General features: G+C 42.9%; 1 protein-coding gene across 8 annotated transcripts in view; it reads left to right on the top strand.

The window, feature by feature from the left end:
• Window positions 1-25,065, top strand: part of Mok (MOK protein kinase) — a 50,556-nt gene that overhangs the window by 10,515 nt on the left and 14,976 nt on the right. For 3 of the 8 annotated variants that reach the window (XM_045153919.1, XM_045153923.1, XM_045153921.1), the window contains exon 2: window positions 7,361-7,475. In XM_045153919.1, the coding sequence (XP_045009854.1) occupies window positions 7,361-7,475 (115 nt within the window). Of the gene's footprint in view, window positions 1-7,360; window positions 7,476-21,624; window positions 21,715-23,180; window positions 23,252-25,065 lie in introns of those variants that run through there. The other 5 variants (XM_045153918.1, XM_045153922.1, XM_045153916.1 and 2 more) reach the window with 4 other exon arrangements.

Consider the following 25,065-nt stretch of genomic DNA (forward strand, 5'->3'; position numbering starts at 1 on the left):
GGCATTAGCAACAGCAGAAGAGCTCTGAATGAAGTATGGATGTTGTTACTTAATAATGGGTCTATAGTGGTTTGATTAATTGTTCCTAATGGGCCATACTGTTTAAGATCACAATAATAGGGGAAACTTGGCATGGGGTGTTCTTTATTCTTTCCATATTTTTGTTTTGGTACATCTCAAACTTTTCTTAAACTAAAAGATTTATTTTAAAAAATGATGATTGGGGCTGGAGAGATGGCTCAGAAGTTAAGGCACTTGCCTACAAAGGCTAACAACCCAAGTTTTAATTCCCTAGTACCCACGTAAAAGCCTGATGCATAAGGTGGCACATGCATTTGGAGTCCATTTGCAGCAGCTGGAGGCCCTTGCACATCCATCCTCTCTATCTCTGATGACAAGTAAATAAATAAAAATGTTTTTTAAAATGATGATTGGGGTTGGGGGTGTAGGTGAGTGGCAGAGTGTTTAGTATGCCCAATGCCCTGGTCTGACCTCTAGCACCAAAAATAAGGCGCAGGGGCGGTAGCTCTGTGGCACAACACTTGCCTACTGTGTGTGAGTACTTGGTTAAACTACCAGTGCTGAAAAAGGAAAAGAAAAGCACCTGAAGTCTGGTCAGCTCACAACCATGCTAGCTGTGATCACTTTGCCTGTTTTGGTGGTTTTAAGGGTCAAACCCAGGGCCTTGGACATTTTAGGTTTTTGTTCTTTTTTATGTTTCCTAGAACCCTAATTAAAACACTCAAGGCTAAATTCATCATTTTTTCATACTTTCATGGCATGTTATTAGGACAGTTTAATCAGAGACTATGAACATTTAATTAGTGATTAAGAGAGTGTCCTTGAGGTGCTTTATCATTCACATTGGTGGTCTGACCACAGGAAATAGGGAAGTTAAGGAGTGGCCACTGTGTGATTGGAAACACCCAACGTTAAAAATACAAGCACAGGGCTGGAGAGATGGCTTAGCGGTTAAGTGCTTGCCTGTGAAGCCTAAGGACCCCGGTTCAAGGCTCGGTTTCCCAGGTCCCACGTTAGCCAGATGCACAAAGGGGGCGCACGTGTCTGGAGTTCGTTTGCAGAGGCTGGAAGCCCTGGCGCGCCCATTCTCTTTCTCTCTCCCTCTATCTGTCTTTCTCTCTGTGTCTGTCACTCTCAAATAAATAAATAAAAATTTAAAAAAATTAAAAAAAAAATACAAGCACAGCTGGGCATGGTGGCACACGCCTTTATCCCCAGCGCTCAGGAGGCAGAGTTAAGGAGGATCTCCATGAGTTCAAGGCCACCCTGAGATTACATGGTGAATTCCAGGTCAGCTTGGGCTAGAGTGAGACCCTACCTCGGAAAACAAAACAAACAAACAAAAAACTATGAGGACTTTTAAAGTTCGTTACTCATTTTTCTTCTGGATTTCTTGGTGTCTGCTTTGATATTTCCCCTTTTATTTTTTCTTGAGCCTAGCCATTTGTCCTCTTAACTTCCCTCAGCGAGAAAGCACATGGCAGATGCCATGTGTGTTCCTTCTAAGTCTCCCTACATATTCACCTAAGTTCTATCTTACATGTGCTTGCAGCTCTACTCCAGTTTTTTCCCAGGAACCTCAATTTCTCTTAAATGAACCATATAAATTATGCACTGTTGACAGTGTTTTCCTACTTCCATGTGTTCATGACTCTGCTGTAGTTCCTAATCTCCCTTAAATAAGCCCCATAATTTGTGATTTCTCCCTAAATAAACCTAATAATTCATAATTTATCTTTCTTGAGTCTGTCTCTATCAATTTATCAATTTTTTGTTAAAGGTAGGACAAAGGGCTGAAGAGATGGCTTAGTGGTTAAGGTACTTCCCTTCAAAGCCAAAAGACCCAGGTTTGATTCCCCAGGAAACACGTAAACCAAATGCACAAGGTGACACATGTATCTGGAGTTCATTTGCAGTGGCTGGATGCCCGGGCATGTTCGTTCATTCTTTCTCTCTCAAATACATAAACAAAAATAAAATATTTTTGAAAAAGGTAGGACAAAGCCTAAACTTGGAGTTCAGAAATTTGATGGGCCTCTGAACCCTGCAATCCTGCATCACTAGGACAGAATTGTATTTTTTGGGGGGGGGGGTTTCAAGTAGGGTCTCACTCTAGCATGGGCTGACTTGGAATTCACTATGTAGTCTCAACGTGGCCTTGAACTCATGGCGATCCTTATATCTTTGCCTCTCGAGTGCTGGGATTAAAGGTGTGCACCACCATGACTGGCTCAGCATTGTATCTTCTTGATATTTGTGTATACAGAAATTGGTACAGTGTCTGGTGCATAATAGGTGCTAATAGATCTTTTTAAAAAATGTTTTATTTTTATTTATTTATTTGACAGAAAAAGAGGGAAAGAGAGAGAATGAATGAATGAATGGGCATGCCAGGGCCTCCAGCCACTGCAAACGAACTCCAGACATGTGTGCATCTGGCTAATGTGGGTCCTGGGGAATTGAAGGTCCTGTGGGTCCTTTGCCTTTGCAGGCAAATGCCTTAACCACTAAGCCACCCCTCCAGCTCATTTTTTTTTTAATATACATTTAACCAGACAGCAGCAGAGGTTACACCCCTAGTTTTCATGACTTTTTTTTTTTCCTTTGAGGGTTTCACTGTAGCCCAGGCTGACCTGGAATTTACTATGTAGTCTCAGGGTAGCCTCGAACTCATGCTGATCCTCCTACCTCTGCCTCCCAAGTGCTGGGATTAAAGGCATGTGCCACCATGCCTGGCTCTTTTTTTTAATATTTGATTTGTTTGAGAGAGAATATTTACATGCTAGGGCCTCTAGACACTGCAAACAAACTCTAGATGCATGTGTCCCTTTGTGTATCTGGCTTACTTGGGTACTTGGGAATCAAACCTGGGTCCTTAGACTTCACAGACAAGTGTCTGAACCACTAAGGCATCTCTTCAATCCCACCCCCCACCCCTTCACCGGTCTTCAATGTGAAGATGATCTTTTGTTCGTAAACTTTGCCTTCCACATGGGGGGAGATGTGCCTCTTCCAAATCTCTTTACCCCTAGAGACTTCTCTGTGATGGAGGTCCTCTCTTCTCCTCTCTCTCTTTCCAGCCAGGCAAAGAGGAGAATTCTCCACCAGCTTGAGTCTTTCAGCTAACTTTCTTGGATTTATTTATTTATTTTTGATTTTTCTAGGTAGGGTCTCACTGTAGCACAGACTGACCTGGAATTCACTATGGAGTCTCAGGATGGTCTGTGCATCTACAGTCTTTCATGCTGTGTCACCTTGTGTGTCTGGTTTACATGGGACTTGGAGAGTTGAATATGGGCTCTTTGGCTTTGCAGGAAAGCGCCTTAACTGCTAAGCCATCTCTTCAGCCCTTGGATATATATATTTTAATATTTATTTAAGCCGAGCATGGTAGCTCATACCTTTAATCCCAGTACTTGGGAGACAGAGGTAGGAGGACCACCGTGCGTTCAAGGCCACCCTGAAACTACATAGTGAATTCCAGGTCAGCCAGGGCTAGAGGGAAACCCTACCTCAATCCCCCTCACCAAAAAAAAAATTATATTTATTGAGGGAAGTAGAGCCAAGGAAAGGTGCCCATGTGGCTAGAGATCCCACATGAAAGGCCTGGGTAAAAAGTGTGGAAAGAAAAGAAAAAAGATGAGCCAGGCATGATGGCACATGCCTTTAATCCCAGCACTCCCAGCAGTGAGACCCTGCCTCAAAAAACCATCATCATCATCATCATCATAATGAAAAGAATGTTCAAAAGTTCAAGGAGCTCCTGCCATGTGGGGAGCTGGAGGGGATAATGCAGAGAGTAAAGGCTAGGGTGCCCCTCCTGGCTGGGTCTGGGCCAAGCCAACCCAGGCCCAGCTAAGAGAAAAAATCACCCACAGCTGGAAGTCCCCAAGTGATCTGAGAGCCTACCCTCTCCTTGCAAAGGTATGACCTCAGGGGTGGGCTGTCTTCTGACCCAGCTGAACCAGAGGGCAAGCTTGTTGGTTAGGGGTATGGGCTCTCTCAGGAAGAGGTTAGCTCTAGTACCAAGTTGTGGGTGCTGAACTTGACTAATCACAGTGTTTAAATCCTGTGAAAGACCTCCCTCCCAGAAGGATCCTGAGTGTGGAAAAATAGTCCTAGGCAAGAGAGATATGAAATCAGATCATCTTGGATTTGTAGCAAGTGCAGACATTCCTGCCCCTTTCACCTTCAGGGGTCCAATCACCCTAACTGCACCCCCTCTCACCATCAGTGCCATCCTTGTCAGACATTGGGGCCAAGGAAACTAATGCCCAGTGTTGCTGCACTCCATTGCTGATAGTTTGGGGAGGAGTTGAGTTATTCCCCACAGCTTCATGTGTTGACATTTAATCCCCACTGGGAGCTATTGGGAGAAACTGACTAGAATTAAAGAAAGTCATTAGAGCCGGGCGTGGTGGCACACGCCTTTAATCCTAGCACTTGGGAGGCAGAGGTAGGAGGATCGCCATGAGTTCGAGGCCACCCTGAGACTCCATAGTGAATTCCAGGTCAGCCTGAGCTAGAGTGAGACCCTACCTCGAAAAGCCAAAAAAAAAAAAAAAAAAAAAAGAAAGTCATTAGGATGACACCCCCAGGATTGAATTGTAATGGCCATATAAGAGCAGAGGGATCATTCTTTTCCCCCTCTCTCTCTCCCTCTCTATATCAAATAAATTAATAAGTTTTTTGGGGGATGGTTCGAGGTAGGATCTCACTGTAGCCTAGGCTAACCTGGAATTCACTATGTAATCTCAAGGTGACCTTGAATTCACAGTAATCCTCCTACCTCTACCTACCAAGTGCTGGGATTAAAGGTATGGACCACCATGCCCAACAATAAATAATTTTTTCTTACACCTTTTTAAAAAAACATTTTTTTAATATTTAAATTTTTATTAACATTTTCCATGATTATAAAAAAATATCCCATGGTAATACCCTCCCTCCTCCCACACTTTCCCCTTTGAAATTCCATTCTCCATCATATTAATAAATAATTTTTAAAAAGGGCTGGAGAGGTGGCTCAGTAGTAAAAAACCATTTGCTTATAAAGCCTGACAGCCCAAGTTTAAGTCTCTAGTATCCATGTAAAGCCAGATACACAAAGTGGTGCAGGCATCTGGAGTTTGCAGTGGCAGGAGGTCCTGGTGTGCCCATACTTTGCCTCTCTCTTTCTTTCATAAACAATTTTAAAAAACTTTTTAAAGAGAGAGGTCATGTTCCTTATCTTTTGCCATGAGATGTTCTTGTGCTGTGCTGCCTCAGAACTATGCCAGCAAGGTCATTGCCAGATGTGGGTCCTTGACTCTCCTAACCAATAGTCCAAAATAAACCTGTTTCCTTTATAAGTTTGTTTGCCTCAGGTTTTTATTTTGTTTTGTTTTGTTTTTGAGGTAGGGTCCTGCTCTTGCCCAGGCTGACCTGCAATTCATTATGAACTCTCAGGTTGGCCTTGATATAACAGTGGTCCTCCTACCTTGGCCTCCCAGAGTGCTGGGATTCAAGGCATGTGCCTCCACAGGAATAAACCACAGGTGCCGCCTCAGGTATTTTGTTACAGAAGTAAGAGCAATGAGTGGATAATGAAGATATGGTACATTTATACAATGGAGTTCTACTCAGTGGTAAAGAAAAATGAAGTTATGAAATTTGCAGAAAAATGGATGGATCTGGAAAGGATTATACTAAGTGAGGTAACACAGGCCCAGAAAGCCAAGCACCACATGTTCTCCCTCATATGTGGATCCTAGCTACAGATGATTAGGCTTCTGTGTGAGAAGGAAAAAACTCAGTAGCAGAGGCCAGTAAGTTAAAAAGGAGATATAAAGGGAAGAGAAAGGAAGGGAAGAGGGTACTTAATAGGTTGGTATTGTATATATGGAAGTAGAATGATTGAAATGGGGAGGGGATATGATAGAGAATGGAATTTCAAAAGGGAAAGCGGGTGGGGGAGGGTATTACCATGGGATATTTTTTATAATCATGGAAAATGTTAATAAAAATTGAGAAAAACAAGAAATAAGAGCAGACTAATTCATATTCCTTTCTGTACCATGAATAATAACTGACCAAGGAGGCTGGTGTCTTCTGTCACCATTGGTGAAATAGTAATAGGATTGATCCTTTATATGTTGCATGATATTAGCTTATTGTAGTGGTTTGATTCAGGTGTCCCTCATAAGTTTAGGTACTGGGAATAATACTTCTTGGAGGCAGTCTATTATTGGGGTCAGGCTATGAGTGTTATAGCCAGTTTCCCCTTGGCAGTATTTGGCACACACTCCTATTCCTGTTGTCCATCTTACGTTGGCCAGGGGTGATGTCCACCCTCTGCTCATGCCATCATTTTCTTTTTTCTTTCTTTCTTTCTTTCTTTCTTTTTTTTTTTTTAAAGTTTTTATTAGCATTTTCCATGATTATAAAAAAAAAATCCCATGGTAATTCCCTCCCTCCCCACCTCCCACACTTTCTCCTTTGAAATTCCATTCTCCATCAAATTACCTCCCCATCACAATCATTGTACTTACATATATACAATATCAACCTATTAAGTACCCTCTTCCCTTCCTTTCTCTTCCCTTTATGTCTCCTTTTTAACTTACAGGCCTCTGCTACTAAGTATTTTTATTCTCACGCAGAAGCCCAGTCATCTGTAGCTAGTATCCACATATGAGAGAGAACATGTGGCGCTTGGCTTTCTGGGCCTGGGTTACCTCACTTAGTATAATCCTTTCCAGGTCCATCCATTTTCCTGCAAATTTCATAACTTCATTTTTCTTTACTGCTGAGTAGAACTCCATTGTATAAATGTGCCACATCTTCATTATCCACTCATCAGTTGAGGGACATTTAGGCTGGTTCCATTTCCCAGCTATTATAAATTGAGCAGCAATAAACATGGTTGAGCACGTACTTCTAAGGAAATGAGAGGAGTCCTTTGGATATATGCCTAGGAGTGCTATAGCTGGGTCATATGGTAGATCAATCTTTAGCTGTTTTAGGAACCTCCACACTGATTTCCACCATGGCTGGACCAGATTGCATTCCCACCAGCAGTGTAGAAGGGTTCCTGTTTTCCATATCCCCGCCAACATTTATGATCATTTGTATTCCTGATGGTGTCATGCCATCATTTTCTCCTACCATCATGGAGCTTCCTCTTGAGTCTGTAAGCCCAAATAAACCCTTTTTCCCCCCAAAGCTGCTCTTGGTTGGGTGATTTCTGCCAGCAATACAAACCTGACTGCAACATATATAGATACAAAGTTTGCATCAAGAAGTAAATACAAAGTATATGTATAAATAAAATTCTATTTACAATTATTTTTACTTACAGACTATAAAGCAATTGGCGTAATAGGAGAGGGAACATTTTCTGAAGTCATGAAGATGCAGAGCCTGAGAGATGGAAACTACTATGCATGCAAACAGATGAAACTGTCCTTTGACAGGTAGGCATCAGAGCACCTTGGAGACTTCTTACAATATGGGCTGGAATCAGTCGGGCATTTGTTTAATAATATGTAAGATACATCTCCTTGGACAGTGCAATAATGGGCTAATGTTGTGCTCATTATGCTAGAGCTTTCTCTGGCCCAGGTGTGCTAACCCTAACTGCACTCTATACTGGTGTGTGATGATTGTTTTATAAATCAAGCCATAGTATTACAGGTCCTTGCAGTTTACTTACCGGTGAATCAATGGATACATGATTATGTTAAAAAATAATATCTAGGAGACAGAAACATTTATTCCCTGGGAGTGATCAGCTGCTGCTTGTGAGAAGGAGACCGCAGTTCTAGATCTCTTAGGCTGTGGCTTTGATCCACAGTGAAGCCTGTCATCATGATGTCCTCAGATATGTATGTCACCTATTTTGCTTCCTTATCACTTTCTTTTTTCTTGTTTTGGTTTTTCGAGGTAGGGGCTCACTGTACCCCAGGCTGACCTGGAATTCACTATGTAATCTCAGGTTGGCCTTGAACTCATGGTGATGATCCTACCTCTGCCCCCTGAGTGCTGGGATTAAAGGTATGCGGTACCATGCCCAGCCTGAATCCCCTTTTTAATGCTGAGATTTGATATGCACACACTCTTCCACTGAGCCCAACTTCTCCAGGTGTCCCACCTCTTAAAGTCTGGGACTCTGTCTGCCTTTCAAAACACATCACACTAAGTCAACAACTGGAGGCCATTAGGAAACAGATTGGCAGGTAAATGCTGGCTTCATTGTCACCAGAAAACTTTTCAATGAGAAGTTTAAAAAGGAATCAGTGCTTTAAATATCAAAAATAGTTTTAAGAAAACTTAGGAATTCTTCCATATTGATGCAAATACCTCTCTCTTTTTTTTTTTTTTTGGTGTGTGTGTGTTTCAAGGTAGGGTCTCATTCTAACCCAGGCTGACCTGGAATTTACTATGCAGTCTCAAGGTGACCTCGAACTCACAGTGATCCTCCTACCTCTGTCTCCACGCCCAGCTGTGTTTTGGTTTTTGAGACTATGTCTCATTCTCATGAAGTTGAGATTGACCTTTAACTTGTGATCTTTTTATCTCCATCTCCCACTGTTGGGGTCGAAGGTGTGTGTCACCACACTTGCTTGATGCAAAGGCTTTTGAGGTATTGTGGGGCATAAACCTTGACTTCAAATTCTTTGTATAAAAAATAGTTCCTCACAAAGCTAAGGTTTAGTTGGTAAAGTGCTTGCTACACAAGTGTGAGGACCTGACATGTGAAAAGCCTGGTGTGGCCGGGCATGCCTGTAATCCTAGCACTGGGAAAGAGAGACAGGAAGATTGTTGGGGTTCACTGGCTAGCTAGTCTAGCTGAGTTAGTGTGCTGCAGGTTTGGTGAGAGACCCTGTCTCAAAAAACAAGTCAGAGGCCAGGCATGGTGTTGCACTTCTTTAATCCCAGCACCCAGGAGGCAAAGGTAGGAGGATCTCTGTGAGTTCAAGGCTAGACTGAGATTACATAGTAAATTCTTTTTGTTTGCTTTTTTGAAGTAGGATTTCACATTCACTGGCATTCACTATGTAGTTTCAGGGTGGCCTCAAACTCATGCTGATCCTCCTACCTCTGCCCCTCAAGTGCCATGTGCCACCACGCCTTGGCCATAGTGAACACTTGGTCATCCCGGGCTAGATCAAGACCCTACCTGAAAAAATAAAAAATAAGGGACTGGAGAGATGGCTTGGAGGTTAAGATGTTTGCCTGCAAAGCCAAAGGATCCCGGTTCAATTCTCTAGGACCCACATTAGCCAGATACACAAGGAGGCACAAGCGTCTGGAGTTCATTTGCAATGGCTGGAGACCCTGGTGTGCCCATTTTCTCTTTCTCTCTCTCTCTCTCTCTCTCTCCCCTTCTTCCTCTGTCAAATAAATAAATTTTAAGAAACAACACTGATTAAAAAAAATTTTTTTTAAAAAGGCTAGAGAGATGGCTTAGCAGTTAAGGCACTTGCCTATGTAGCCTAAGGACCTAGGTTTGATTCTCTAGGTCCCACATAAGCCAGATACACATGGTGGTGCATGTGACTGGAGTTCATTTGCAGTGGCTAGAAGCCCTGGAGCACCCATTCTCTCTCTCTTTCTCTCTCTCTCTCTTTCTCTAATAAATAAAATAAAGATGAAACTTAAAATATATTAAAAACAAATAAATAAAAATAAAAAACAGCTGGGTGTGGTGGCATATACCTTGAATCCCAGCACTCGGGAGGCAGAGGTCAGAGGATCTCTGTATTTGAGACCACTCTGAGATGACATAGTTAATTCTAGGTCAGCCTGGGTTAGAGCAAGACCCTACCTTGAAAAAAAAAAGAAGAAATAATAATAATAAAATAAAAAACAATCTTGGTGTGATGGTGCATGTCTTTAATCCCAGCACTTGAGAGGCAGAGGTAGGAGGATTGCCATGAGTTCAAAGTCACTCTGAGACTGCGTTGTGAATTTCAGGTCAGCCTGGGCATAACCCTACCTTGAAAAAAAAAAAAAAGGAAAAAATAAAACAAAAAGGTAGAGAGAATGATTGAGGAAGATATCCAATGTCAACCTCTGGCCTACACACACAAACATACCAACACAGAAGCCCACACATATACACAAAACATTTAAAAGTAGGCTGGTTGGTTGTTTTTGGTTTGTTCAAGGTAGAGTCTTGCTTTAGCCCAGGCTGACCTGGAATTCACTCTGTAGTCTCAGAGTGACCTCAAACTCATGGTAATCCTCCTACCTTTGCTCCCAAGTTCTGGGATTTAAGGTGTGCACCACCATGCTCAACCAGCAAAAATAATTTTTAAAAAATTATTTTTTAGTCTGGAGAGAAGGCTTAGTGGTTAAAGGTGCTTGCTTGTGAAGCCTAATGACCCAGGTTCAATTCCCCAGAACCCGTGTAAGCCAGATGGCACATGTATCAGTGGTTTATTTGCAATGGCTAGATAACTTGGTTCATTTATTATCTCCCTCTCAAAAAAAAAAAAAAAAAGTTTCTCAAGTCAGAAGAATATTGGCAAATAATCTTGCCAAGGGGTTATTTAGATCCTTTTGACATCTGGACAGGTTGCCTGCTATGGGTGTTTAGAGATGTAACCTGACAGCTGCCATACCTGGTCCCACAGAGCCTGACTCCAGCCCATATTTCACCCAGGAGGAGCCCTATTCTTCATTGCCCACAGCATGTCCTGGCTCACCTAAGCAGTCACAAGACTCTTTGGATGATCTTCCTCTGTGCATTCTGCATGCCCTATCTTCTATCTTCCCTCACCACTCCATCTTTACCTTTAAACATCTCATAAGAGATCTGTATTGCACTAATGATCCTGTATCAAAAGAGCAGCACATTTCCTTACTGTTTTTTTTTCCTTGAGACAAGGTGTCATGCATCCCTCAATCTTGCTATATAGTTGAGAATGACCTTGAATTCCTGATCTTCTTGCCTCCTACCCCCTTCCCACATGTGCTGCTTACTACACTTGGATTATATAGTACTGGGGATTGAACCCAGGGCTCCATGCATGCTAGACAAGCATTCAACCACCTGAGCTCCAACCCCAGCTCAATCAGGCACCCCTGGGAAATGCAGGTAATTCCAAGACGACCATGTAGAACTCTGAACAGCAGGGTCCAAGCCCTTGTACTTTAGGAGAGGACAAGATGCCTTTCTGGTCTTCCTCAGCTTCAGGGGAGGTGAGCTTGTAGACAACAGTATGTGCTGCCTATTGTTTTAGTGAAGAGACAAATGTGTAAAACAGGACAGACGACGCATCCCCAGGTGTCAGGAGCGCCTAGGCTGTTGCTGCACCAGATCAGGCCTGAAGAAGGGATGGCACCTGGTTGCAGAAGTGCCCTCAGGAAGACTGAGAAATGTATACCACATTTTAAGAAAGTTTTCACCGAAGGTTGGCATGTTCTAAGTAGCAGTTCTTGCGAGGTACAGGACTGCCTTGGGCCCTTTTCTGTACCTGATAACACAGATTGGGTAAGTTATACAGAAAAAGTTTATTTGGGCTCACAATTTTGGATTTTGGTTAGAATATATAAATGTTTGACTCACAATTCTGGCCAGGTCCAGGGGCCACACCTGAGGCAGTATAGAGAGTGTCACATGGTGGTTCCTGAGGTGGTACAGGGTGTCACATGGCAAGAAACACAGAGTACTTGTATGTATGGTCTTCATCTCTGATTTTATGAAACCTTCAGGGACAGGTGTATGGATCACCTCCTGAAGGTCCTACCTTAACCGCCATCGTCCCTTATGTTTCCAGCCTCTTCATACCTCACAATGGAGATTAAACTTCAACCTTAGTTTTGGAGGGGACACACATGCCAAGAATATTCAGTTCATCTGGAGAAGTTTCTTCTTACACCTCCTCAGCTCCAGAGGATGCAGGTTTCCTAAGGGACATGTTTCCCTAGCAATGAAGCAAATGGTAGATCTGCCAAGTCACCAACACACCCAACAGGCCTTATCTACCAGAGCCTTGGCCTCCTCATCACTGCATGCAGAGAACAGTGAGCAGAAAACTAGCAATGTAGAGAACTGTGGCCAGTAGATGGTGTCTTTGTTACTGCACACGTGATCATTGTTAAATTCACAAAATATGTGATCTGCCCTTTAAAAAAGCGCTCGGAGCCCAACATGGAGGTGCACGCCTTTAATCCCAGCACTCGGGAGGCAGAGGTAGGAGGATTGCTGTGAGTTCAAGGTCACCCTGAGACTGCATAGTGAATTCCAGGTTAGCCTGGGCCTGAGTGAGACTATACCTTGAAAAACAAAAACAAAAACAGGACTCAGTAAGAGCACACATTCTTTCAGAATCCCATAATAGGCAAAGGACTTTAATCAAATGTGTAGAAGTTGGGGTATATGTATCTGTATGTACGCTTGTATTTACTTTAGTCTTCCTCCCTCAGTGCTGGGGGTAGTGACACAGTTGTTTCTGGTGCATAAATCACTTAAATCTGACGTATACCTGCTATGGGCTGGTGGCATTTTGTGGTTGATTGATGTATAGAACCAGTGGTGGATTCTGGTGCTTAGTTTTGACAGGCATCTGTTGCATGCCACTGTAAACCAACTCCAGACGCATATGCCACCTTGTGCGTCTAGCTTACGTGGGCCCTGAGGAATCAAACCTGGTTCCTTAGACTTTGCAGGCAAGTGTGTTAACTGCTAAGCAGTCTATCCAGCCCTGAATCTTTCCTTCTTTCTTTCTTTCTTGATTGATTGATTGGTTTTTTGAGGTAGGGTCTCACTCTAGCCCAAGCTAACCTGGAATTCACTGTGTCGTCTCAGGGTGGCCTCTAATTCATGGAGATTCTCTTACCTCTGCCTCCCAAGTGCTGGGATTAAAGGCGTGCACCACCAGGCCCTGCTTGACTCATACATTCTTTTTTTCCCTCAATTTTATTAACATTTTCCATTATTATAAAAAGTATCCCATGGTAATACCCCCCCCCACTTTCCTCTTTGAAATTCCATTCTTCATCATATCCCCTCCCCATCTCAATCAGTCTCTCTTTTATTTTGATGTCATGGTCTTTTCCTCCTCTTTTTTTTTTTTCTTTTTTTTTTTTTTTGAAATTTTTTATTTATTTATTTGAGAGCGACAGACACAGAGAGAAAGACAGATAGAGGGAGAGAGAGAGAATGGGCACGCCAGGGCTTCAAGCCTCTGCAAACGAACTCCAGACGCATGCGCCCCCTTGTGCATCTGGCTAACGTGGGACCTGGGGAACCAAGCCTCGAACCGGGGTCCTTAGGCTTCACAGGCAAGCGCTTAACCGCTAAGCCATCTCTCCAGCCCCTTTTCCTCCTTTTTTGATGGTCTTGTGTAGGTAGTGTCTTAACTCATATATTCTTTCTGCCACCACTTCTTTAATAGACCCCGACCCATGGAAGGTGTGATAGAGATATTGCAGTGCTCTGTCACTTCTTCTCAGCATCATGTTGCCTTCTGAGTCATCCCAATGTCACTGCCATCTGTAAAGAGAAGGTTCTCTAACCAAAAATGAGAGTAGCATTAATATATGGGTATGAACATTAAGAGAAGTGCTTACTGGGCAGTTTGGTGAGGCAGAAGTAGAAGGATTGCTGAGTTTGAGGCCAACCTGGGACTACAAAGAGAGTTCTACCTTGGGCTAGAGTGAGACCCTACCTCAAAAAATAAAAATAAAAATACACCTTCCATGGCTCAGGTTCCATTGTGGAAGAGGTGGCAGAAAGAATGTAAGAGCCAAAAGAAGGGTAGGACTCTTTACAACATGCTCCTCCAGACACCAAATGGTCTGGATATCCATGACCTCACAGTGCCTGACACTGCCTACACAAGACCATTATAATAGGAAAAGATCATGACATGAAAATAAAGGAGAGACTGGTTGAGAGGAGGAGGGGATATAATGGAGAGTGGAATTTCAAAGGGGAAAGTGGGGGGAGGGAGGGCATTGCCATGGGATATTGTTTACAATCATGGAAGTTGTTAATAAAAAAAATAATTAAATTAAAAAAATAAGTCAGTTGAGATGCCTACGTATCTGCCACAGAAAGACTAATGCTAATCATGTTATGGTATTACTGTTATTATTATAGGGGTCCCCCCTTAGATTAAAAAGTACTGTATATTTTTTTTGTTTAAGCTTAAAAATTAAAATTAAAAAAAAAGCCAGGCGTGGTGGCACATGCCTTTAATCCCAGCACTTGGGAGGTGGAGGTAGGAAGATTGCCATAAATTTGAGGCCATCCTGAGACTACATAGTGGGTTCCAAGTCAGCCTAGGCCAGGGTGAGACCCTACCTTGGAAAAAAAAAAAAGAGAGAGAGAGAGAGAAGTACTTATTGGTCAGTTTGGTGAGCATAGTATATACATTTGACCAGACAGCAGCAGACGTTACACCCCTAAGGCTCATAACGACTCCTGTTTTTCAGCTTCAGGGATATCTTTCCTCCCATAGAGCGGGCCTCCAGTCAAATTAGAGAGCAGTTGGTTTCCACCATAACAGACATGTCACTATTGCACCAGTTGGCTCATTTGGCCTCCTGGCTGGCCAGATATAAGTCTTGCAGTGTCCACTGTTGTCTATGTTCACTGGTGATTTCTCTCTCTCCTATTGAACTGGATGCAGCGTGGCTTTTTCCAGCTGTCTGTCAGCTAGTCTACATGGAAGAAGTTTTCAGCTCAGCTCCAGCAGGGTTTCTCAGTGACCTTGCAGCCCAAGTATGTGGAGTCTTCACAATAGGGTCTTATCATCTATTCCTGGTGGGAAACCAAGGGGGTCCTGGCAATGGCCTGTAATATTTTAGGGGCATCAGGGACCTCCCTGGCCAACAACTCACTGGAAGGTATCCTTAGAAGGTTTATTTTGTTTGTTTCAGTTATTTGTGTTTTTTCTTTAATTTTTATTTAGCCAGGCATGGTGGTACACGCCTTTAATCCCAGCACTCAGGAGGCAGAGATAGGAAGATCGCCATGAGTTCGAGGCCACCCTGAGACTACACAGTGAATTCCAGGTCTGCCTGAGCTAGAGTGAGACCCTACCTCAAAAAACAACAAAAAATTTTTTTTTTAATTTATTGCAGGCTGGGGGAGGCCGCGAGGGAGGGAGGGAGGGTGGGAGAGGAGGGAGGATGAGTGCACTAGAGTCTGCAGACACTGCATGTGCTACCTTATGCATCTGGCTTATGTGGGTCTTGGGGAAGCAAACTTGGTCCTTAGGCTTTTCAGGCAAGTGCCTTAACTGCTAAGGCATCACTCCAGCCCTGTTTGTGTGTTTTCAGGCAGGGTCTTACTCTAGCCTGGAATTCACTCTAGTCCAAGTCATTCATTCATTCATTCATTCATTCATACACACACACACACACACACACACACACACACACACAGAGACAACAGTAGTAGTTTCCCCTCAAGGGCTTACGACCTTTTGTGGTAGTGTGAATGTATGTTCTCCATAGCCTCAGGGATTTGTGCCAGAGCATCCAGCTTTATGTGGCAAGTACTTTATCTACTGAGCCATCTCCCCAACAGTATTTGCTTATATTTATATATGTGTTTTGAGACAGGATCTCATTATGTAGCCCAGGAACTGTGGCCTGGAACGCATTGCAGTCCCTCCTGCTTCAGCCTCCCGAGTGTTGGGATTATGTGTGAGGCAGCATGCTCGGCTGCCTATTTTAAATACTAGGCAGCAATGTTGTAGAAGGGCTGGAGAGATGGCTTAGCAGTTAAGTGCTTGCCTGTGAAGCCTAAGGATCCTCGTTCGAGGCTCAATTCCTCAGAACCCACATTAGCCAGATGCACAAGGGGGCACACACATCTGGAGTTGTTTGCAGTGGCTGGAAGCCCTGGCACACCCATTCTGTTTCTCTCTATTTGTCTCTTTCTGTCTCAAATAAATAAATAAAAATAAACAAAAATAAAAAAAGAAGTGTAGGAGGTAATTATATGTACTGCATATAAATCCTGTGTCACATGTTGTTGCAGTCAGGTTGGCATTTCTGGTAGAAATCACCTGACCAAGAACCACTTGTGGGAAAAAGTGCCCCAGCCAGCGGAGAGTTAACCAAGGACATGAGGGGAAATTAACCTGGATGGGAGACAAGAGACACAAAGAAGGAGACCAAGTCTATATTCTGATCAAGGTCTCAGATTTATTCAGGCAAGCACAAGCTTATATACAGAAAATAAAACTTTCCAGACAGTGCCTACGTGCCTACAGTCTGCTCCACAAATGCCTCTGTGTCTGAAGACTGTTTGCCAAGGCCATACGATAAGGCCTCTGTGTCTGGAGATCCAAAAACAGCTTTAGTTCTCATGGTCAAAGAGCAGCTATAGCTCCCAACAAAAAAGAGGCTTATTTTGGCTTACAGGCTCAAGGGGAAGCTCCATGATGGCAAAGGATGGCATGAGCAGAGGGTGGACATCACCCTCTGGCCAACATAAGGTGGACCATAGCAATAGCAGAGTGTGCCAGACACTGGCAAGGGGACACTGGCTATAACACCCATAAGCCAGCCCCCAACAATATACTCCCTCCAGGAGGCATGAATTCCCAAATACCCATCAGCTGGGAACCTACCATTCAGAACACCTAAGTTTATGGGGGACACCTGAATCAAACCACCACATTCTGCCCCTGGCCTCCATAAACTGATAAGCATCCATGATGCAAAATGCAGTGTATTCAACTAAGTTTAGAAGTTTCCATAGTTTTTAATCAATTCCAATGATATTCATACACCCCCATAGTCCAAGATCTTTTAACTGAGCCATAATACCAAAAAATAACTTCAAAAAACCCATAATAGCACAGAATAAACATTTATATTGCAAAAGATGGCATGGGCATAGCAAAGAAATACTTAAACAATGCATGATTTAAACAGGGCAAACACCAAACTCTCTAGCTCCAAGTCCAACAACTCTAGCCAGTGACAAATCTCCAAGTCTGATAATTCTAACCAGCAACAAGTCTCTGGAATTCTAAATCCACCCCTCCAGCTAGGCTACTCACAGTCCTGGAAAAATTCATCGGGGCCGGCAGCTTTCTTTAGCAGCCATCTCGTGGTCCCAGCATCTCCACTGGGTCTCCAACCCACGGTTCATCCTCATGGCCCCATGGGGTTTCCATGCAGACATCCAGCAAACCTACTTCACACTGCCCATGGCCATTTCCAAAACACAAGACCGTGTTGCAAACTCAATGACCCTCTCTTTCCTGCATTTCTTATACTCCATAATACCAGCTAGTGTGCCAGTTTGTTAATCCGAGAGGAAGTAAAGCAGAGTTTGAAGAACAGGTCACTCCTTGAGCACCCAGGCCCCTCCAAAAGAGTCTACATTCTTCCTGTTGCCCTAGTGCAGGTCAGCTAGCCCAATCTCAAAGGTTGTAATCTCTCAATTGCAGCTGAATGGGCACCAGTTCACCCAAAGATTTCATTTTTTTTCTGTGCCATATCCCTCTGCTCATAGCAGTTCATTTCTACACAAAGCAACCTTGCACAACTTCTCAAGAGAGAGAAAGAATGGGCATGCCAGGGCCTCCAGCCACTGCAGCCAAACTCCAGACGCATGTGCCACCTTGTGCATCTGTCTTACATGGGTCCTGGGGAATTGAAACTGAGTCCTTTGGTTTTGCAGGCAAACACCTTAACTGCTAAGCCATCCTCCAGCCCTAAAAAAAAAAAAAAAAAAAAAAAGAAAAAAATTATTGAGAGAGAGGAAAATAGAGAGAGAATGGGTACATCAGTACCTCCAGCTACTGTAAATGAACTCCAGAAGCATACACCACCTTGTGCATCTGGCTTACGTGGGTCCTGGGGAATTGAATCTGGGTCCTTTGACTTTGCAGGCAAGCACCTTAACTGCTTAACCATCTCTCTAGCCTGTCAAGCAAGCACTTTTAACCACTGAAACGTCCCTTAGGCCCAATGTCATATAGTTTTGATTAATGTTGGCCATCTGTACATTCTTTTTTTTTTAATTTTTATTAACATTTTCCATGATTATAAAATATATCCCATGGTAATTCCCTCCCTCCCCACCCCCAGTACATTCTTTATTTAATAGTAAGTTTTCAAGTCAGGGAATATAGAATATTGATCCTCTCGTTTCATTTGTTTATTCTAGATCCTTTGTGTTTCTGTGATATAGAATCAGCTTTTCTGTTCTCTGATAAAACAAAAAGTACTGAAATTAGGAACGGAACTGTGTCAACTGTTTATATAAATTTTGGAGGGAATGTGTGTCTTTTTTTTGACACAGGGTCAGTCTCCTATACCCCAGGTGGCCTCTGATTTACTATATAGATAGATAAATAGAGACAGGGAGAGTATGGATGTACCAAGGCCCCCAGCCACTAAAAACAAGCTTCAGATGCATGTGCTACCTTGTGTATCTTACGTGGGTACTGGGAAATTGAACCTGGGTCCTTAGGCTTTGCAGGCAAGCACCTTAACAGCTAAACCATCTCTCTCTCTCTCCAGCCCTTTTATCTTTTTTTGAAGCAGGGGCTCATGTAGCCCAGGCTAGCCTTAAACTCTCTATATAGTGGAAGATGACTTTGAACTCCTTGTCCTCCTATCTCTACCTCCCAGGCATTTTGAGAGCTTTTAATACCAACTGTTAAGTTCTGGCTTTCTAAGAGGGATTAGTGTAGTCTTATTTTTCAAGCTTTTTGTACACAGAATTTCATCACAAGGCATTTTGCAAAGAAACCATGCTTTGTGAAACACATTGTGGGAAGCCTTGTTCTAGAGGTATTTGGGGAAGGCACTGCCACTGTGGGTTAGGGGCCAATGAGGTGGGTACTCATCTGAGGCACCCTGAGCAGATTTAGTAACACAAGGCCATGCTCTGGTCTCGGAGCATACCTGTGTATCACAGAGAAGGATAGTCAAGATATTTGTAGACTATCAGATTTCCATTTGTTGGCTATCATGAGAGTGTCTCATTGATTTTAAACTATAGTGAAGATGTTTTTCCAACTGCTACCTCCCCCTTCTGCTGGTAGATATGGGAACTTAACCCAGGACCTGGCTTGCTTTCTTTCAGTGGGAAATTACAGTACTATGTTGTTGGGTATGAGCATTCTCGAATAAACAAACAAAATGCCGAGCTTTTCACATGGTAAAAGTTTGTAGGGGAGCTGGAGAGATGGCTCAGCAGTTAAGGGGCTTGCCTACAAAACCTAATGACCCAGGTTTGATTCCCTAGTACCCACGTAAAGCCAGATGCATGCATCTGGAGTTTCTTTGCAGTGGCTGAAGGTCCTGGTGTGCCCATTCTTTCTGTCTCTCTTCTCTCTATCTCTCACTGCATGTAAATAAAAATTTAAAAATATTTATTTATTTTTAAGAGAGAGGGAGAGAGAAAGAAAAAGAGAGAGGAAGAGAGAAAGAAAAAGAGAGAGAGAATGGTTACTCTAGGGCCTCCAGCCCACAAATATATATTTTTTTAAAGTTGGTAGAGCTGAGGGCATGGTGGTACACACCTTTAATCCCAACACTTGGAAGGCAGAGGTAGGGGTATTACTGTGATTTCAAGGCCAGCCTGAGTCTACAGAGTGAGTTCCAGGTCAGCTTGGGCTAGTGTGAGACTCTGCCTCAAAAAAACATCAGCCGGGGCTGGAGAGATGGCTTAGCAGTTAAGCACTTGCCTGTGAAGCCTAAGGACTCTGGTTCGAGACTCGATTCCCCAGAATCCACATTGGCCAGATGCACAAGGGGGTGTACACATCTGCGTCTCTGGTTCATTTGCAGTGGCTGGAAGCCCTGGCACGCCATTCTCTCTCTCTCTCAAATAAATAAATAAAAATAAACAAAAATAAATAAATAAAAACATCAGCTGGGTGTGTGGTACATGCCTTTAATCCCAACTGTGAGTTCAAGGCCACCCTGAGACTACATAATGAATTCCAGGTCAGCCTGGGCTAGAGTGAGTCCCTACCTCAAAAAAATAAAAAGTTGATAGAACAGAATTTTGAAAGCTGATAGGAGAAATGATATTCCTATAGTTTCTTTTGAAGCCTCCAATATAGAAGTTAATGGGGTGTGAGTCATTTGAGTGTGATTCCTTGGCCCTTCATAGAAAGGTACCGCTTAAAGATGGTCTGTCTAGAGAGTAGTGGCAGCCAGCCTTGAGCATTGCAAGTGCACCGAGTGATGTGCAATGTAAGCACAATGTGGGGCAGGGTCTTCATAAACCTGTCCAGAGGAAGGGTGAGATAGTACAGACCTGGCCAAAGATGAGGAGGAGGGTGGGTTTGTTTCTGGAACTTGGAGCTTATTTTCAGGCAGTGTATACCTTGTTTAGTTGGTTAGTGTTTGTAAATTTTAGTGACCTTAAATTATTGATAAGTCTTATCAATAAATTTAATCAGAAAATTTCATATTTATGTATTTATTAATATGTGAAAAAGCTGCCAAAGTTCTTTTATGATACTAGCTAATTTTTTTGTTTATTTTATTTATTGATTTGAGAGTGACAGACAGAGAGAAAGAGGCAGGTAGAGAGAGAAGGGGTGTGCCAGGGCCTCCAGCCACTGCAAGTGAACTCCAGACAATGTGGGTCCTGGGGAATGGAGCCTCAAACTGGGGTCCTTAGGCTTCCTTCACAGGCAAGCACTTAACTGCTAAACCATCTCTTCAGCCCAAATAATTTTTTAATATTTTATTTATTCATTTATTTATTTATTTATTTATTTATTTATTTATTTATTTATTTATTAGAGAGAGAAGCAATGGGCACACCAGGGCCTCCAGCCACTGCATACAATCTCCACCTGCATGTGCCCCTTGTGCATCTGCCTTATGTGGGTCCTGGAGAATCGAACCGGGATCCTTTGGCTTTGCAGGCAAACACCTTAACCACTAAGCCATCTCTCCAGCCCTAAACATTTTTTTTTTTAAGACAGAGTCTCACTCTAGCCAAGGTTGACCTGCACTTGAAAGGCAGAGGTAGGAGGATTGCCGTGAGTTTGAAGCCAGTCTGAGACTACATAGTGAATTTCAGGTCAGTCTGGACTAGAGTGAAACCCAACCTCGAGAAACTAAAAGTAAAAAATAAATCTTGGGCTGGAGAGATGGCTTAGTGGTTAAGTGCTTGCCTGTGAAGCCTAAGGACCCCAGTTTGAGGCTCTATTCCCCAGGATCCACGTTAGCCAGATGCACAAGGGGGCGCATGCATCTGGAGTTCATTTGCAGTGGCTGGAGGCTCTGGCATGCCCATTCTCTCTCTCTCTCTCTCTCTCTCTCTCTATCTGCCTCTTTCTCTCTCTGTTACTTTCAAATAAATAAAATGAAATAAATTAAAAAAAATAAATCTTTATTTGGGGGCTGGGTATATAGCTCAGCAGTGGAGTGTTTGCCTAGCCCTGAGTTCATTCCCTATCACAAAAAAATACCCTTGGATTTTTAAGCTAATGAAGAAATATGATTAATTCATGCTTAATTTTAATTTCTGGTGAGAGAAATGAAACCTGATCAACTGTTTGGAATATTAGTGAGGTTTTACATTGTGATCATGAATAATAAATTTTATTTAATATCCTAATCTTCAAGCTGGCCCAATTGTAAACAAGTTGTACAATTTTACCTCCATACTAGTATTGAACAAGTGAACAACCTACGAGAGATCCAAGCCCTGAGGCGCCTGAACCCACACCCAAACATTCTCACATTGCATGAAGTGGTTTTGTAAGTATATTAAAGCTTGAAAAGTTATCTAATGTTGAACATTTAATAATAAAGATTAAATCTCTTTTTAAGACAACAAGATAGACATTTAACATATTCGCTTTGGAACATAGCTCAGAGAATAACAATCATGACCTTACTGTGTCTCAGACGCTTGGACAGATGGGCCCACCTAAACAAAGGCATTTCCATATTAGGAATTAGATGTACATGTCACAAAAGTACCATCCTTCAAGTTTCCATCCTGCAGCTCAGCTTGGTCTCCAAACCCTGGAAAGCATGACTGTCTTGTTCAGGATTGTGTGTTCTCTCCCTTTCTTGTCAACTGTTACCTCCCACAGCTGTTCCCACTTCACTGATATAATTTGTGGGCATTTTATGTTCTCATTATAGACTAGTTTCCATAGGGTTTGCCTGCCAGTCAAGGCAAAGCATGGTATGTCCTAGTGCCTGTCCATCTGGAGCTCCTCTCCTGAAGCTTTGTACCTGGAGCTGGGAGTCAGGCTGCAGGGTTAGGGTGGCCTTGACGCCCAGAGCAGAGTAGAGGCCTCACTGTCAAGCTGCAGGGAGCCTGACCTGTACAATCCACCAAGGAACTCTATTCGGCAGTGAAAGTGTGGTAGATGTCACTTAGGAGGCACATGTTTCATCATAGCTGCATGGCCTCCTGGCCTATAGTATTCTGAGACGTCAGCTCTGGCCAGCTGCAGAGACCAGCACTTGCCCGTGGTGCTCACTATGCTATGTTTAGAGCACCTCTGTCCAGAATCTCCTGTGAGCCTGGGACGGCCTCTAAAGGCCGGCTGGAGCAGGATCTCGAGCCACAGGGCACCCTGCTCAGGACTTGAATGTAATCACAAGTCTGCTGGCTCAGCCCAAGGCCTTTCCCTATTTCATGTCAGGTCTGGACTTCACATGAGTGATTCGACTTGTCTTCTCCCTTCTGACTGGTTTTGGAGTTCTTCTGCCCCATGACAAGTTATCCCAATAACATGGAAGTAAACTAAACATGCAGCCACAGGGCATGAATTAAATTCTCATCCTCCCTCTCTCTTTTGGTTTTCTGGAGGTAGGGTCTTGCTGTAGCTCAGGCTGGCCTTGAACTCACAGCAATCCTGTCTCAGCCTCCCAAGTGCTGAGATTAAAGGCATGTGCCACTATGTCTGGCAAATTCTCTTTTATTCTATTGTTTTCTTAGCTACTCTTTTTTTTTTTTCTGCTGGTAAGTAACTTTCAAGACCTCTCCTTTAAAAGGAGCTTTTAGAATTTTGTTTAAAGCAGAAGTTTGTAGTATTTTAGATTAATTTTAGCTGAAATATTGATTTAAAATGAAAACCTACTATTTCAGTAATTACATAGCAATCTGATGTTTATAAATTAATTAAATATTTGACTATATTTTCTTTCTTTTTTATTATACTTTCTGATGAAGACAAGAAAAATTTAAAACTTGCTTTCTTCTTCAGTGACAGAAAATCTGGGTCTCTTGCACTAATATGTGAGCTTATGGACATGAATATTTATGAACTAATCAGAGGTAGGTAGAATATTTTGACAGCTAATCTGAGATCCTCTTGCAAATTTTGGAGTTCAGATATGTGTCACTGTGCTGCTTACAGTCATTAGTGACCACAGGGCAGTGGTGATGGGAAAGACACAGTACAAGGCTGCTTCACTCATGTGCCAGGAGGGACTTTTTTGGCAACCTCAACATCCTCTTCTGTGCTCCCAACAAAGCAGAGCTCTGCCATAGAACCTTAAATGGAAAAGAGCCTCCTTCCGTTTGGCTCCTTACAGCCTGCCCCTCATATCCAAGGTACCCATTCATTTCCTTGTTTCTTAACAATAAAGCACTGTTTAGGAAAACTTGTTTTCCTGAGATGACCTCAGGCATGGCTGGCTTTGGATGCTTACACGGGGCACCTGAGATGCCAGGGGGCAAGGAGAGAGGTGTGTTCTCTCATTGCACAGATGTCCTTGGAGTCTGACTTTAAGATTATGTTAGATGTTAGGACAGAGAAGCCTAACAAGTATAACTAAGAAAGCAATACAGGAAGCATTCTGTTTTTCAGATAACATTATATGTGGAGGGCAGTTGCAAAGCAAACTACTTGTCAGGCCTCATGGTGCACACTGTAATCCTAGCTTTTTGAGGGGCTGAGGAATGAGGATGATAAAAAAAAAAAAGATTAATTTTGACAATTTAGCAAGACCCTATCTGAACTTTCAAAAAAATATCATTTATTTATTTATTTATTTGAAAGAGGGAAAGAGAGAGAGAATGAATGGGCACACCAGGACCTCTAGCCACTGTAAACAAACTCCAGATGTGTGCACCCCCTTGTGCATCTGGCTAACGAGGGTCCTGAGGAATTGAACCTGGGTCATTTGGCTTTGCAAGAAAATGTCTTCACCACTAAGCCATCCCTCCAGCCCTTATCTGAACATTTTAAAAAGAGGAAAGGGCTGGAGTTATTAGCTCAGTGGGCACTTGCCTAGCATGTACTGGACTGGGTTCCATCAATAGTACCATAAGAAATAAAAGTTTTAAAAATAAGAAAAAGCTGTGTGTGGTGGTGCATGCCTTTAATCCCAGTACTCGGGAGGCAGAGGTAGGCAGATTGCTATGAGTTCAAGGCCACCCTGAGACTAAAGTGAATTCCAGGTCAGCCTGAGCTAGAGTGAGACACCATTCTAATAGTTTAATTTTGGTGTTTTGGTTTGGCTAGGTCAGCCCACCACTGGCTTTCTATGTTGTGGTAGAACATGTGAATCAGGACCTATACTTGGCCATGCACATTAAAGTCCTGGTTATAGCTTTGTCTGTAGAATGAAGAGATCATAGAGTCTACCTCTAGTGCTGGGATTAAAGGCATACACCACCACTCCTGGCTGGAAGAGATATATTTTTAAAGTATTCTGTTTATTTATTTGCAAGATGAGAGAGAGAAAGAGAAAGAATATGAGTGCCAGGGCCTCTAGCCACTGCAAACAAACTCCAGATACTTTGTGCATCTGGCTTTATGTGGGTACTGGGGAATCAAACCTAGGTTGTTAGGTTTTGCAGGCAAGTGCCTTAACCACTAAGCTGTTTCCCCTTTCTGAGCATTTCTGCGAGGCTTAAGTCACATGTGTAAAGTGTGGAAAACAGTGCCTGGCCCATATGCATCTTCAGTGACCAGTGGCCATATTGCTGTCATGCTACAGTTTATGATGTATGTGGTACTTTCTGTGTGCAAATGTGTTTTTTATTGACAACTTTCAGAACTATAGGCAATAAGCCATGGTAATCCCCCTTCTCCCTCTTTTCCCTTCACAACTCAACTCTCCATCATATCCCCTTCCCCTCTT

This window comes from Jaculus jaculus, chromosome 7 (assembly GCF_020740685.1).
Source record: "Jaculus jaculus isolate mJacJac1 chromosome 7, mJacJac1.mat.Y.cur, whole genome shotgun sequence".
In the NCBI taxonomy this organism is placed as follows: domain Eukaryota; kingdom Metazoa; phylum Chordata; class Mammalia; order Rodentia; family Dipodidae; genus Jaculus; species Jaculus jaculus.